This window comes from Rhipicephalus sanguineus, chromosome 8, assembly GCF_013339695.2.
Source record: "Rhipicephalus sanguineus isolate Rsan-2018 chromosome 8, BIME_Rsan_1.4, whole genome shotgun sequence".
Classification (NCBI taxonomy): domain Eukaryota; kingdom Metazoa; phylum Arthropoda; class Arachnida; order Ixodida; family Ixodidae; genus Rhipicephalus; species Rhipicephalus sanguineus.
The window spans coordinates 86,211,957-86,227,773 of record NC_051183.1 but is presented as its reverse complement, the minus strand read 5'-3'; the positions used below and the strand labels follow the sequence as shown (position 1 = coordinate 86,227,773).

Sequence of the window (15,817 nt, the reverse complement as noted above, 5' to 3'; positions counted from 1 at the left end):
ATTATACATTATACATGTGCCTCTTGGAACACAGATACGCTTGCCAGCAGTTACAAGGAGCAGGTCACCTCGCGGCGCATTGCAAACGATGTTCCTGCACGCCGAGGTTCCGCGACACCACGCTGCTAGCACGTGGTAGTGATAAAGACACTAGGGAGATAAAAGAAGCCCTGTTCATCTTAACTGCAAAAGAGGAATGCATCAGCACACCCTCGTTACATTTAACGCAAGCAGAAATAAAATTTCTAGAAAGTGCCGTACGCTGATCTGCGAAAAATTTGTCTGAGCTCAAGATGGCACACGTCATATGCTTGCATTATCTATATTTACTTTTTGCCTACCTTATTCGCACTTTCCCTCCCTTCACCCTATCCCATCTGATTGTTAACCTATATTTGATACTTCGCAAGATGTGAATAAACCAGTTGTAAGTTTGCGCACCACCTGTCCTGTTTCCCTGTATCGACCTACCGTCCTCGTCTCGTCATCTGCAGCACAACAAGGAAACCATGGCACCACTACCAGCTTGAGAAACGGAGCTTGGCCAGCGATTATCGTTTCGCATGGTTGTGTTGCGATAGAAGTATCTTGTATCTTATGATACACGATACAATATCGAATGTACCAGAAATACAGATACAGATACTCTATTTTCGAGACGTATCACGATACAGATACAACATACCCATAGAGTATCTAAGATACATGTATATTCGATACTGCCCAACACTGTGCCATAGATATTCATTTATATGCACTATAAGACACTATAAAAGCTCTTCTTCACATCTCATTCATCCTCATATATCAAACCGGGCGATCGGAGCGCAAGCAACAAAACAGGTATTTGTCTAAAATCGGGTCTCTAGCAACAACATTTTCTTTTGCTGCTAAACGATATAGCGTAAAAGCAAACGCCACCCGGAATCCTTACAAACAATCATAGAAATTACATCAGAAGGGAATTGCCTTAGGTTTAGAGATCTTGATGTAAAACTGATAATGGCGCAGAGTGCATCCGTACGTGAATGTGTGTCTGTGTGTCGGGAGCCAGTACTTATGGGTATGCGGGTCTACGTAAAGAGGCGAATGGGATATTTGGTCATCATATTCACTCCTGGCAGATTACTTCTGTATACACTCTCTGTGATCTAATCATTGATATACAAACAACTTGTTCCTGAAGAGCGTGCAATGCAGGTGCACTCAGAAATAAAAATTTCTGTAGTTCGTATTTTCATATACATATGAATAAGATAAGAAAATGTCACTCTAGAACACAACCGCTATCTTCAATACCGCGACCTTACTCTTCATGTGCTTAAGAGAGCGATTCGTTGGGCAAGTTGGTGACCCATAATGTTACTAACAGCGCAAAAATGGACGAAGGTCCAGGAAGAAAGTGCCCTAGTGCACTTGTGTTACCGCAACACAATGTGGCTTGTGACACGCACGATTGCTAAACTGTCCACGACACTTACAATAGCCGGAAAAGTTGTACAGTGAACCGATAGGGAGGACGTTTTTATTAGTGAAAGAAACAGCTAACAGTAAGTTAGTAAGTTGTATTCCTACCTTGTAAAGAATTTCCGTTTATGCTGAGTTCGCCATTTGCTGTCCAACTCCCGGCAAACTATGTACAGTTGCGCAAGGCACACTGTGTATTCATCACAATATTGTGAAAACAACGAAGTTCAGTATGTCCCAGACATATTGTATAGACTTTTTCTAGCCTGATGTGTAGAGCTTAATAACTACTGCAAGGTTTTCTCACTACACAATGCGCAGTCTCTTTATTATTTCAATGTGAGCTATGAGAACAAGGTAATACATACCCTCATGAGGTTTCGGAGGGGGAGGGATCTTTTGTGGCAGCGTTGGTGGGGCTGAGTTGAAGGAAGAGAATAATTCCAGAACTATGACTATATTGTGGCAAACACATGCACCACAATGCATTTACTGAAACGCATCAGATAATTTCGCACCATTCCAAATCTTCTATCTCTGTCTATGACAATAGTGTCGGAAGGTCGCGTGGCTTTCTTTAGTTTTTCTTCCGCAATTTGTTATGCTAGCGCTGGGACAGTCAGTATTCGCAGTCATTTCGGGATACGTATACATGTTTCAAAATGCGCGTTGCACAATGTTTCACATTCCAATTAATAGAGAACTGTTTGCTTCAAAATATAAGACAAATTACTATCACTACATCGCTATCTTTGTGTTATTGCCTAACGTCTTGTTATCGGTATCAAGTAGCCTGGGAACACTATTTCTTTTGTAAGTTTTGTAATGTGGCACGTTAACTCATGGTGTTCTGGAGCCATGTATATTTTTTGCAAGGTACTAGTTAGAAGAAAAAATTCCTACTGAAAGAAATGCAATAATCCAGGCACGCTTTAGAAGTTCTTCTGCATAGAAGTGGACGGTATTCTGTCATCCTTGGTGAAGAACTTCTGAACAAACCATTTAGCTATCCTGCACTAAATTGATAAGGCCCTTGTGTAGGATAACGATTATAGATGTGCCTATATTCCACATCTTACATCCCGATAAAGGCCATAACTAAACCCTGCATCGAAGGCATTAGCTTCTCTTAAGCTTATGAAACAAGCTTCAACATATATTTGGAGTGTTTAGCACAAGCGTATGATAGAATAGGACAAGAAGAAACATGCGCGCGCTTTCTGCGGTGCTTAAATTTAGTGGTGTGTTGTATCCACGCTTGTTCCTATATATACCTATAAATTTTGCTACGAAATAACTACTTCTTGCAGTGCTCATCAGTGCACAGCTGTTCCAGTGTAGTTGTGCAGTAACGTCTTCTACAGCTAGTAAAGTATGCAGCAAGACAAAAAAAACAGCAGATCCCTCGCACTGTGCGAACTGAGCTAATACGAAGCATTCAGTCACGAGATGCATGCACCCTATTGTCTCGCTGTCAGGCAAATTAAAACACTCATACCATGAAGGCATTCACTGTTGCATGCACATCATGCATGCACGCGTACAGTCACGAGCGAAGTTTACAGACCACGCCACCAGCAAAAAATGAAAATTTGTTCTGGCACTGCTTCGCAGCGAAGGATTGCTTCAATGTACTTAAAGGGACACTAAAGAGCACAACGATTTTATTGCGATAGCAATTATATGGACAGTCTCGGCTGCAAAATGTCCGTCCCCGTCGCCGTCATTCACCGTATATGTATAAGTATGTATATATATAGAAAGGCCACAAAGAAAAATAATTAAGAAATTCTTTCCGACGCGCGGAATCGAACGGGCGACCTCTCGCTTTGCAGCCCGCCGCGTTAGACGTTAGGCCACGACAGCACAGTCTCTCAGCCAGCTAACGGCGAGCTATTTATATACACCATGTAATTCGGCATGCTTTCTTAGTGGCCACATACATGGCGCGACGTGCGCGCGTGTTGCGCGCTTTAACGATCGTCGCCCCGCCCCTGCGAACTCCTTTGCTGTTCGCTCTACAGGGCGTCGTCGCTTTCGTGCGCTTATCTCAAGGAAAGAAGGGGCGGCCGGTGGGGTGCTTCGCTTCGCTCGCTGCAGCGGCCGCGTTTGCGAAAGGAGCGCGCTGTTCAAACAGAAATAAGTAACAACTGTGACAATTAGTTCGCGCTCGTCTTGTGTGTACCTGTTCGTTTGTTTCGTGCGTCCTGCTTTATGTTTGAGCAGTGCGCTTCAAGTGTCGAGCTGTGACGCATAAGTTCGCGCTCGTCCTGTGTGCGTTCTTTCCGTGCATCCTTTGGGCTCGAGCGATGCGCTGGCAATTTCGAGCTGCTTTCTGTTCTTCGCGTTACATTACAATTTATTGATATCGCAATCTTTGCTTCGCCGTTGCGGCGAAACTGTGACTTTTTTTTCTCGTATTAGTAAACTACTCATTCACGATACCAAAAACACCACGCTTACTGTGCGAAGGTGCTTAGTAAACGATCAAACATGAAAAAAGAAAATGTGGCGGGCGACGCCACCTTCAAGTTTCCGCACCATTCGCCATGACGTCACATATTTTGACGGCGCCTTCTAGATCCTGCGTAGTTTCTAATCGGTAAAAATGAAGTACAGTGTCTTCTGAGGGGATCGTAGGCTTAACATAGCAAGTTTGAGGAAATTTTCTTGGGAGAATGGCCCCAAAATACGATAGATACACTTCGAAATCGGTGACGCCATGCGGAGAGATTTCGGTGGGAAATTTAAAAGTGAATCTTCGAACTTGATTTTCTCGTCTATTAATAAAAGTATGATGGTGAAATTAACGACATTAGAGTTCTCAGAGTACAGTTTATCGATCTATACGAATTCATTGTTTCTGTTTAGTGTCCCTCTAAAGTGTATTTGGGCGTGTTGTTAAAAGAACAGAGGATAACCTTATTTTTAGGTCTGGCGGTCCCATGTCACCAATTTCCTACAGTCTGGGTGTCCTGCCATGTGACTACGTACTTCGTTCTGCCGAGCACCAGGCCGGAAGTGTGCTTGTACCTTTTTTACCGGTAGGTACCGGTGGCAGTAATTCTTTGCCTTTCACAGCAGCGGCGGATGCTCGACTATCTCACCAAGGCTTTGGTGGGTTAAGGGCCAGGGGCCTTTACAGAACCTTATGGGGCCACTTTTGGAGATGAGTCCGCGTGAACAACCGAGCGCCAGGTCGGTGTACTCCTCTTCCCCTTTGGAAAAACCGGTGGGTTTCCGGTCGGCACTGGGAATCGAACCTGGTACCTACCACATTGGAAGCGGATGCTCTTCCATACAGCCACCGCTACGGTGCCCTCATTTTGCATGATTTTTACGTAACTTTCATTGGAGAAGCGTGCGCACTTCGGCTGCATGGATTCACTTTCAACCACCTACCATAGAACCAGTTAGTCTATGAACTTCTGCTCAAGAATGTACATACTGCTATATATACCATGAGAAACAATGGCGACAACGATCGTTGCGGCAGATGACATGGATGTAGTGATAGTTGAGGTCGTAACCTGTCGTTCGTGTTTGTCAAATACAGACGTAATATGATGCACATTTGAGGACACAGGAAGGTAATGAAATGAAGAAGATAATATCACGATAACGCCTTGTCATGTAAGTCATGACGTAGGAAGCATGCATACAATTCATCTCATAATATTGATGTCCATAACTCATAATGTGACGTCGTGTCAATTTTGCCATATATCGAGTTGATGAAACGGGTGCGAGAGCACCAACACCGTGTCATAAACAATCACGTGGATGATTTACATCACACTATTTGGTATGTTATTACCTGTGATTACCTTCGTCGTGCACTCGTGTCATGCTATGCAAAATGTAACATTTCATGTATCAACCTAATGAGACATCCTCGAGAGCAGCAAGGCACTGTCATGCAAATCATGATGTACATGGATGCATAACGTGATTTTCATGTTACGACGTGTTGTTTCTATTCATGGTACACTGTTATGTCATGCCAATTTTAGTATATATCAAGTTATTGAAATGGGCGCGACGGTGCCAGGACAGTTTCATGTAAATCGCGATGTGCACGACATACATAGCATAATTTTCATCTCATGGCCCGTCATTTATGGAGAAAAAGCGGCGGATCACCATAGAGGGCAGTCGCACCTCAGTGTGGCTCCGACAATTTCCGGCCATCGTGCCAGGCGTTTTGATCCTATCCAGATCATTTTTTACGGGTGGCTCTACCACGATGTCTTAAAATTTTCGACAGCCACTTTATTGTGAAACAGGCCAGGGGTGGCCCAGGAGAGCCTTCGAAACCTTCGACCTCACAGTGCACCAACCTAGGCCTGTTAGGCTTAACTCGAGTGCGGCCGCCTGCACGCATTCTCACCGACGGAGAGACCGCCCGACCGTCCACCGCTGCCTTGTCTCCCATCTCCTAGCTGTCCACCGCTATAGAATACACTGTCGAAGGACAGGACAGGACAGGACAGCAACGCCGAGTGGCCTTGCGCCTTGCCGCCGCTGCCACAGATAAGCCCACCGCCACACGGACTTCCTAGCCGTTACTATCGCCGCCATCGATGCGGGCAAGTTTGTCGCCTCCCCAGTCCAACCATCGTGCTACACTTCGTCATCCCCCGGCCGACACGATTCGCGTCGTCGGCCGCCAAAAAAGCCCCGTAGAACTTACCAAGCTTCAGCCTTGGCACTTGTACACCGCCCTGCCGCAAGCTCAGGTACGCCGCTTGCGGCAGGGCGGTGTACAAGTGCCAAGGCAGGGCGCCACTGTGCGGATTGTCTGCTTGCGTCCGCTTGCGGCAGGGCGCCAGTGTGCGGATTCACCCTATCAACAACACATTTACGCTAAACATGGCGGACTCGGATCGTGCCCAAGCCTACCGCGGCATCACCACCGTCACGGTCTCTGGCAACACCTGGACCGTCCACTTCTACATCCGACCTCCAGACGATGGCCAAACGGGCCACGCCTTCGACGGCGTCACATACCAAGCCATCCTTGACGACCTCCAGGCTCCTACTCCTACTCTCACTGTTGTAGGTGGTCGCCGCATGGGCAAGTCCCGCCAAATATTGGTCCCCCTTATCACTAAGCTACGAATACTATAGAAACTTGAGCGAGTTGGTACATCGTCATCATGCGTAAAGTGCAGCGCGCAAGGGAAACAACGGACGAACGAGAAGCAAAAAGGACTACCGCGGTGGAGCTAAGCTACCGCGGTGGATTTTCTACCGCGGTGTCCAGCGTCTCCTCCTTCCGTTTCGCAACAAGGTGGAAGCCTACTTCAATTGTCGCTCGACCGACCACCGGACCAACGTGTGCCCCAAGCCGCTGTAGGAATGGTGCCATAACTGCGGTGCCGCTCACCCACATCGCCTGAGGTAACCCCACCCACTTGCACCCCCTGCTGCATCGTCTGCAACGGGCATCACTCCACACACATCTCTAACTGCAAACACCGCTACGTGCAGCGCGCTCACCGTCCGAACGCCCTGGTACCTGACCCTCGCCCCTCGACCCCCTGGTGCACCCATGGCCGTCGCGCGCTCTCCGCAGCAGGCTGCATATGGTCCCTCACCGCCTGCACCTCCAAGTCAGTCACTTCATTTCCGCTCCTTGTACCATCATCATCAGCCTGTCTACGCCCACTGTAGGGCAAAGGCTTCTCCCATGTTCCGCCATCAACCCGGTCCCGTGCTTTCTGCTGCCACGTTATACCTACAAACTTGTTAATTTCATCTACCCGCCTAATTTTCTGTCTCCCCCTCACGCGTTTGTCATCTCTCAGAATTCAGTCAGTTACCCTTAATGACCACCGGTTATCCTGCCGACGTGCTACGTGCCCGGCCCGTATCCATTTCTTGGAAAATTTATTAACCTATCATTTTCCCTTCTCTGGAAAGGAAAAACATAGGTGCAACCTTAAGAGACAGGGCGAGAGCAGAGTGGGTCTGGGAACAAACGAGGGTTAAGGATATCATAGCTCCTCGTACCAGCGGTGCCTAAACTCGCCTCTCAGCCCACGCATTCGACACGGCCCGGACTCGCCCTCGGAGCCGCAGGTCGTTGCATTGCATCAAGCAAACAAACACCTCCCTCTGACAGCTGCTCACTGCACAAAGCGCTCCAATTGCAGCTCAGAAGACACAGATTGATACCCTCAAGACGCAACTGGAAGCTCTTGAGGGGAAGCTGGAATCATCCGTCACCCAGCCATCATCTCTTCTCTCGCCCATCGACTTATCCTCAGACATGGACATTCAGACCGCCGAAGGATGCACTAGCGAGCCTAGCAGACCCAACGCCCTCCTTCAATCTCTTCACGTTTCTGAAGACGTCCAGGTAGCCACCAAGACGGCCCTGGTGGATCTTGAAAAACGGTTGGATAGCCGCTCCAACTCCGACCACCAGCTTCTTGCTGCACAGCATAAAGCTCTCAATTTGCTGCGCACAGACTTCGCCGACTATTCCCCCGCCTCATCCTTCCAATCTCTTCGAACAACAGTCGATGCCCTACAAAGTGACGTGTTTGAAAGCATCCGAGCCAAGCCATCCCTCCATGCCCGCATCACGTCAACCCCCTCCAACCGACCTACGCATAAACCGGCCGAGGCGTCAACTTGCGCTATTAATGGCTGCCCGCTTCGTCGTCACCGTATGGCAGTGGATCTGCCGTGGCTTTGGTCCAAAGCGTAACCACCTCCTTCTCCACCTTCAACAACTAGACCCCTCTGTTTCTCCTGACATCATCTTACTAGAAGAAACTCACGCCACCGTTTGCCTTTCGGGTTAGGTCACCCACAGCAAAGTAGGGCATCATCCTCTCCCCGTCCTCTTACGGCCGTCCTCAACCGGCAGATGCTCGTATTCAATTGAGCATATCTACCCTTCCCTAACGTTCACCACGTCTTTCTCGAGATACTACCTTAGCGACGGAAACAGCCATCTCTGTTTCTTTTCAACGTATACAAACCCCCGCGCGCCACGAAGATGCGTCGCTCCTCGTTCTGCTGCGTGTCGCTGCAGCGAGAGCAGCGAAATCCCCCCTTGTCATTCTAGGTAACTTCAACACTTGGCTTACCCCAAAGATGACAAGCCCGGAAGAAGGCTATGGCAGCTTGCTCAAAACCTCCACCTCTCCCTGCTCACCGACCACACGCATCCAACGCGCATCGGTAAGAGTGTGTACCGCGACGCCACTCCGGACCTCAGCTTCTGCCGCAGCGTGCGCGACGCGAGCTGGTCCAACACGCACCAGTGCCGTGGGTAGTGACCAAAACGTTCTCACCATTCAAGTCTGCACATCCCCGTGCAGGACGCGCCCACACACGGCTCGCCATGCAGATCGGGGCGTGTTGCGAGAACGCCGGCTGCACTGCGCCGCCTCTAACATCGATAACCTTTCGACGAGGACCGACGAGCTGCCAGCGGGCCTCGAAGCGGTCACCGCCTCAATCCCCACCACAGAGGACCCTCCGGCAATCGACTGCCGCCTGGCCCACCTGTGGGGCGCTCGCACGGGCCTAACCAACCTTTGGCATAAGCAACGTCACAACCTTCGGTTACGCCGCCGCATCGCGCATCTTGATCGTACGATCGAACAACAGACCACCCTGTTCGCTTGCCAACAGTGGGAACAGCTTTGCTCGGGGCTCTCCGGTCAACTGGGCTGCAAGCAAACCTGGCATCTCCTTCACCACCTTCTAGACACTGCATTCGCCAATTCGCTCACTCGGCAACAATTAGAACGAGTGGCCCGGGTCTGCCCGGCAACACATCGTCGCTGATGGAATAGTTGCCATCAGCGACGTTGCCATCAGCTTTTGCTCCTGGCACACCTTCTCACCCTCTCGCGTCCTACTCCGTGGTCCCCAGCCAACACTGGACGCCAATATCACCGATACGGAGGTCAACGCGGCATTACTTAAGATCAGCACCACTTCCGCCTCCAGTACAGATCGCATCCCCAACAAGCTCCTCCGAAACCTCGACGCTCCTTCGGTCACTACACCCAATTCCTTCCTCAACGAGTGCTGCCGCTCGGGCAACCTCCCTCAGTCATGTAATCTTATCGAGCATCTTAGGCCCATATGACTGACTTCGCGCGTCTGCAAGCTTCTAGAACATGTCGTCCTCGCTCGCTTACAAACGTACACAGACGCTAACCATCTCCTTCCCCACACCATGCTTGGCTTTCGCCGCCATCTGTTTACGCAAGATGCCCTATTGCGACTCCACCATGACCTCGTCGATCCAACCACATTCTCAGACACTAAAGCTCTCCTTAGCCTCGACCATCACAAGGCGTTTGACCACGTCACCCATTCGACTGTCCTAGCTGAACTTGCTGCCCTCAACCGCGGCACCCGTACCTGCAACTACAAGTGCGCGTTCCTCACCACCGGAACGGCCGAAATCACCATAGCAGATCTCCTGTCTCCCACGTAGAAAACTTGGCCCTCGTGGCACCCCTCAGTGTGCCGTATTGTCACTGTTTCTGTTTAATCTCGTCCTCCGCTCGCTCCCTGGCAAGCTGGACGATATCCCCGGTCTCAAAAACACCCTGTACGAAGACGCCATTGCTCTAGGGGTATGTAGGGCTCTGATGACCACGTAGAGCAGACGTTGCAACGCAAAACCGACGTTGTCACGTCCCAAGTGCACGTGGCCATTCTCACTTTGCTGAGTGGCAAAATCGGCCCTGCTTTTCATGCTGCCTCCTGACCGGCGTCGCTATAAAACTCCTCAACCCATCATCATGGTTCCTGCGAACTCCGCTCCCGTCCTAGTAGTTTAATTCGCATGTCCGCGAGCTCGAGATGATACTACAGTCTAACCATCATAACATACACGCCATCGACAAGCTCTCGCTCTCGGTGCAGCATACCGCGCGTATGCTCGCCAGGGTCCGCACAAGGCGTGTGGGCATGCGAGAACACGATATGCTCCGCCTTGTCGATGCTTTCGTTCTTTCCCGCCTCACGTACGGCCTTCCTTAAACTCGTTTCCTCAAATCGAACGCAATAAAATTGACGTCCTCATCCGGCGGACATACAAGACTGCCCTCGGCCTTCCCTTCAACGCGTTCACAGATTGTCTTCTCTGCCTGAGTGTACAAAACACACTCGACGTGAAGTTCACCGCTCCGCTTTTGCACCAGGCCTTTACCATTCTCCGACCGGCAGCCACATAATTTCCTCCCTTGGCCACGACACCTCCTCCCACCAACCGGATCCGGTCTCATTGCCCGATAATCCTCGAATGGCCTTCCTCAACAAGCCGCTGCTCAAGAATATGCCCGTGGTCCACCACGACGCTTGCCGCCCAGCCCGTGCGGCTGTACTTCACGTCAAGTACGCCGTCCAACCGGCAGTCATCTACGTGGATGCTGCCCGATACGACTCACCCATTGACGCCTTCGTGGTAGTTTCCGTGTCGCCCTCCTCAGCGATTTGCGGGCTGGCAATCACGGCCGGAGCCAATCGAACACCCTACGCCGTCGAGCGGAGAAGGCGGCCATCGCTTTGGCTGCGACCTCGGCCAATGCTGGCGTCATACTCAGTGACTACAACCAAGCAATCTTCCATTTCGCGCGACGTCTCGTCTCGCCTACCACTCTACGACTCTTTCACCCGCTACTCCTGCAAGAAGAGTGCGCCACTCTGAACTGATCTCGGTCCCCGCCCACTCGGGTCACCCCGGCAACGAGAAAGCTCACCAACACGCTCGAACATTCGTCGACCTAGCGGTGGGCCCCTCAGGGTCGGATGTCACAGTGCTGGAGCCCCTGGTCACCTACATTCGCAACAATATCACCCAGCACTATTGCCTCGAGCGATACGCCTAACCACTTCCTCACGACAGTCTTCCCAAGTGGTCCGAGATCGCCTGGAGCCGCTTACAGACCCGCATCCACCTGTGACCCCTAGTGCATCCACCCAGATGTCGTCAATCCGCGCTACTGCCACTGCGGTGATGTGCCTCAATGAACCACATCCTCTGGGGCTGCCCGGATGATCCTCCGGCTGCCGATCTCATTCGCTCACCCCCGACTGATGAAGAATGGAAGGCCCTTTTCTCCAGCACCAACAGAGACATCCACACACTGGTCCTGGGGCGAGCTGAAGACGTCATCGAGAAATACAGCCTGGAAGCCTACGTGGCTTGGCCTCTCTGATTGATAAAGTTGTTACGCACTCATTCACTGTCACTTATATTCGTCGTACAATCCTATCGTGCCATATCAATTCCGTATGCGCATAGATAGATAGATAGATAGATAGATAGATAGATAGATAGATAGATAGATAGATAGATAGATAGATAGATAGATAGATAGATAGATAGATAGATAGATAGATAGATAGATAGATAGATAGATAGATAGATAGATAGATAGATAGATAGATAGATGCGCTGGAAGTCCGTTTGGTTCGCCAGTAGATGCCTCACATTAAATATTGTGAATTGAGCTACTTGCGGAGCATGAGGTGAATTGCTCCCTAAAACTCCACGTTATCGTTAAATATTACAAAGTGAAACTGATAGCCGCACACACTGTGCCTGTATGATTAAGCTGACAGGGCGACAATTATACTGACTAGGTCTCTTCTGTATTCCTACATTCTCTCATCTATTACATATCTTTGTGCCCAGAACTTCTTCACAAAGAATGTCCTGAACTGCGTTATGTAGTCGAATTCCAAATAGACGCGCGCGTGGCATGAGTAAGCGCAACTTGGGAACAACAATAATTTTGTCATTAAGGCAGGATCGATAACGGCGTGTTGTATCGCTTAAGTAGTATCCGTCCATTGTAAAGATTTTTGCACCACGTTTAGCGCCCTGTTTTTTGTCCTACGCTTGGAAAGCCTTGCACAGCTTTGCGAGGTACATTACATCGAGGCAACGTTGATCAAAAGCGAGGAACTTGAATGTCTCCAAGACGTCTGCAACTGTCTCTCGCTGGCTGCGCTGTGTAGTTCTCAGCAAATATTACATGGTTTTGTGACAGGTCATGAACACGCGCCTTCGCATTATAACCGCGATGCAAGGCATGAAAACAAAGAATTACGTACCAGCAGCGGGTTTTGCAGCGGGAGATTCAACTTTGGCTGGGCCGAGGAAAAACAATTCCATTAATACACTGTTTAGGCAAGAAACGGGTATAATGATCGGTTATTAGCATAGTATGAGAGAATTTGCTTCACAACTTATTAATATTTGTATAGGCAGTATGACGCGTTGGAATGTTGCGTTGCGTTTGCTCCCTTCCCTGAGCTTTTGGACTGAGCAGTGTTCAGACAGCTAGGGTTCACCGTCATTGTACGCTCTAAAAAATCATTTAGTTCTTTTTGGAGAGCTCTCGTTTGTCACGTAAATGACTCTCTTAAAAAGACATGCCAGCTCTCTCTGGGGATTATTATACTAATTTGGAGAGTCGTATGGCCCCCAAGCGAGTTGACGTGTCTCTTTAAAGAGACTCATATTCGTGGCAAGTCTGGAGTCTGCGAAAAGAGCCACACATACTCTCTTTTTTCTTGGGGTATATCACATGTATTCCTAATACCGAATGTGCACATTACACGAGCGTTATGATTTTTATCAGTGCATAATTGTTTTATGTAACATGTGGGGCAAAAAATAGCTTTTATACTATTAAAGTGGTTACCTATGTGTTCTTACTATTTCCACCGATATTGCAAGTTTTTCTGTGCAAACCTTTCCCTAGTGGTGTTCTGTAGTCATGAAACTTGTGGCAGTAGTTAAGAAAAATTATTCCTAAAACAAACTGCTTCGTACATCGAGTGTGGGGCGTCAAGTTTAGCGAAGAAAAATCAAAACTGATGCATACCATCCAAGTATCTCTTTAGAAGGCTTTGCTGCGCATAGAACCGTACGGTTTTCTGCCCGTCCGTCGTTTGTACCTTTTACGAGAGTATATTGAGATCCCGCTTTACTGACTAGTGTCTGGATGTAGCCCTTTATTCTGCATCCGGCTACCTCCAATACCCTTAGTCTTTCGTCAACTACACCGGCCTAGCACCGCTGTTCTTGCCACGTCGTGGATAACAGAGTTGCTGTTAACTACACGACAGAGCATCTGGCGTCGTCAAACTATTTTATGTACCGTAGACTCCGTACGGTGTAGATACCGATGTGTAAACGTTACTACGTTAGTCTTTTTTTGGTTGCTGATAGAAAAAAAGGTACATGCAGGCCCAAAAATGGTCTGCAACGCAAAGCAGAACAATTTGTACACCCCATAATATCACATTGCAACAGAAAAAAATCCACAAGTGTCTCTCTAACAGATTATAAAACATGGCTAGCGCCTTAATGTCCACAAAGTGAATGTTAAGGACACCTATAATTTCTATTTTCCATCTAATACATCAAAAGGAGTAAATACATACCATCAGCAGGTAGTGGAGGAAGCGGCGAATGCTCTTTCTCCCAATTATCTCCAAAAACAGCATAAACTGGATTAGTGATAGCTAAGGTGGACAAGAAATAAACCGACAACAAACATGTTTAGACATGACAACTAAATTCTAGTTTCTGTTTTTGACAGCATTAGAGCATTTGCTGTCATTAATAAGCTTTCATATTCTTTCTAGAAACTAAGGCTGCAAAGTATAACTTCACTGGTTGTAACTGTGCTGAGAAAAAGAAAATGATGCAACCAGACCACCGAGCGAAGTCTTCGGTCATTGATATTCAGGTCTTCGGCAAAGCAGGTCCGTGTCTACACATGTGTGATCGAACACTCCAGCGCCATTGCTGGTAGACATTTTTACTTATACAACAAACTCAGTTACTCGCGTCGGGCGTGCAACCTTGTCGGACCAGTTTAAACAATTGTGAATGCTCCCATTCACTCTTTTTAGCAGTCCGCAGTGGCGCAGTAATACATAGTATTGTCCTGAAAAGTTTCACTCGTGCAACTCTGGTGCTGTGCAGCAATACGCTCCTCATCTAAACATTTTGGTATGATCTTCTGATCTGTACTTACAATCCTCCTTTGGCGATTAGTTATAGTGGTGTGCGAGATTCACTGTGTCTTCCCCACTTAAAGAGAAATAAACCGAGCTTATTGTCTAACCGATGTGCGTAAAACAATGTTTGAAAATCCAGTGTAATTTATATTGAACGCTTTTATCAATGGCTTGACCCATATATCCAAAATAACGAAACAGCCTTTTCGGCACCTGTGCGGTTGGCATCGTCAGTACACAAATAGCTGCAAAAGTAAATCCTGCTGATGCCAAATACTGCCGCAAACATCCGTAAGGGGGCCACAGTTGCATTTGCATGCAGATCGATTACGACGGGTGAACACGACGGTCATGTTCCGTTGTGATAAAGCGGTGAGACAGGGCATGCCCATAGAGCCTCTTTTTATTACAACGATGTAAATCACAAGAACATAATAAAACACGTACCCTGGCCTGGTCTTGGAGGGAGAGGAAGAAGTGACCTTTCCCTATCCTTTTCCGGGTCTCGGACATTTCCTAAGGCAGACAAAATGAAATCAGCCCACAGCAAAGAAAAAATTAAGCGGACAACCTGCACCATAGTTTCTTTCTCGAAAATCATTAGAATATTTCTTCGCATTCGATTCTTTCATAACTTGTCAACAGAGCGTATATCAATGGATGAGCTGCATTTGTTCACTTCTGTCGTTACTCTTCATCAGGTCGGCGTTGTAACTGCCAGCTTCTGCAGTCATCGATTCACATGATTTCCAGCCATCAGTTGCCTGTGGGGCACTATGCTTGTTATTGTAAGTAGGCGATGATTATCTATATTTTGGTATAGGAACGATAAACACTGCAATCATTACTTTATTCATTGCTCTAATCGATCATCGTTACCACAAAACAAGATGGTTTAGAAGACAAAAAACCTTTGGCTTGCCAAAGAAAACTGCTAAGGATAGAACGTCAAGGGAAGATGGAGGCTTGTAATTATGAAAAATCGCTGAACGTCGAATGCATGCGCCATTCACCGTTGAACAATTTTTTTATCCCTCACAGGACGAACACATTCATGTGAAGAGACTTCCACTATTTCCGCGGCCTGATAACTTTCGTTTGGAGCCCTGTAACACCAAAATATTTCGTGTCTGCTAAAACAAGTCTGTCACCATAGCAATCTGCTTCTTTCACTCGAATATTTACGTGCGACAAATTCGTAATAAAGTTTTGATGTAGTAACTTTGTCTTTCAAACACTTTCTCATCATGATAATTTTGCTTTTTGGTGTCTGACACAGGGAAACAATTATAACACTGATGCAACATTCTCGTACACATGGTCCGCACCA

The 15,817-nt window shown here is 48.0% G+C and overlaps 1 protein-coding gene across 1 annotated transcript in view; it reads right to left on the bottom strand.

Annotated features, from left to right (window-relative positions):
• The window catches only part of LOC119402190 (uncharacterized), a 63,223-nt gene that overhangs the window by 28,822 nt on the left and 18,584 nt on the right, over positions 1-15,817 (bottom strand). Inside the window, exons 4-7 of the mRNA XM_037669305.2 lie at positions 14,935-15,003; positions 13,906-13,986; positions 12,568-12,603; positions 1,836-1,886 (exon numbers count right to left, since the gene is read on the bottom strand). Of these exons, the coding sequence (XP_037525233.1) occupies positions 1,836-1,886; positions 12,568-12,603; positions 13,906-13,986; positions 14,935-15,003 (237 nt within the window). The remainder of the gene's footprint in view (positions 1-1,835; positions 1,887-12,567; positions 12,604-13,905; positions 13,987-14,934; positions 15,004-15,817) is intronic.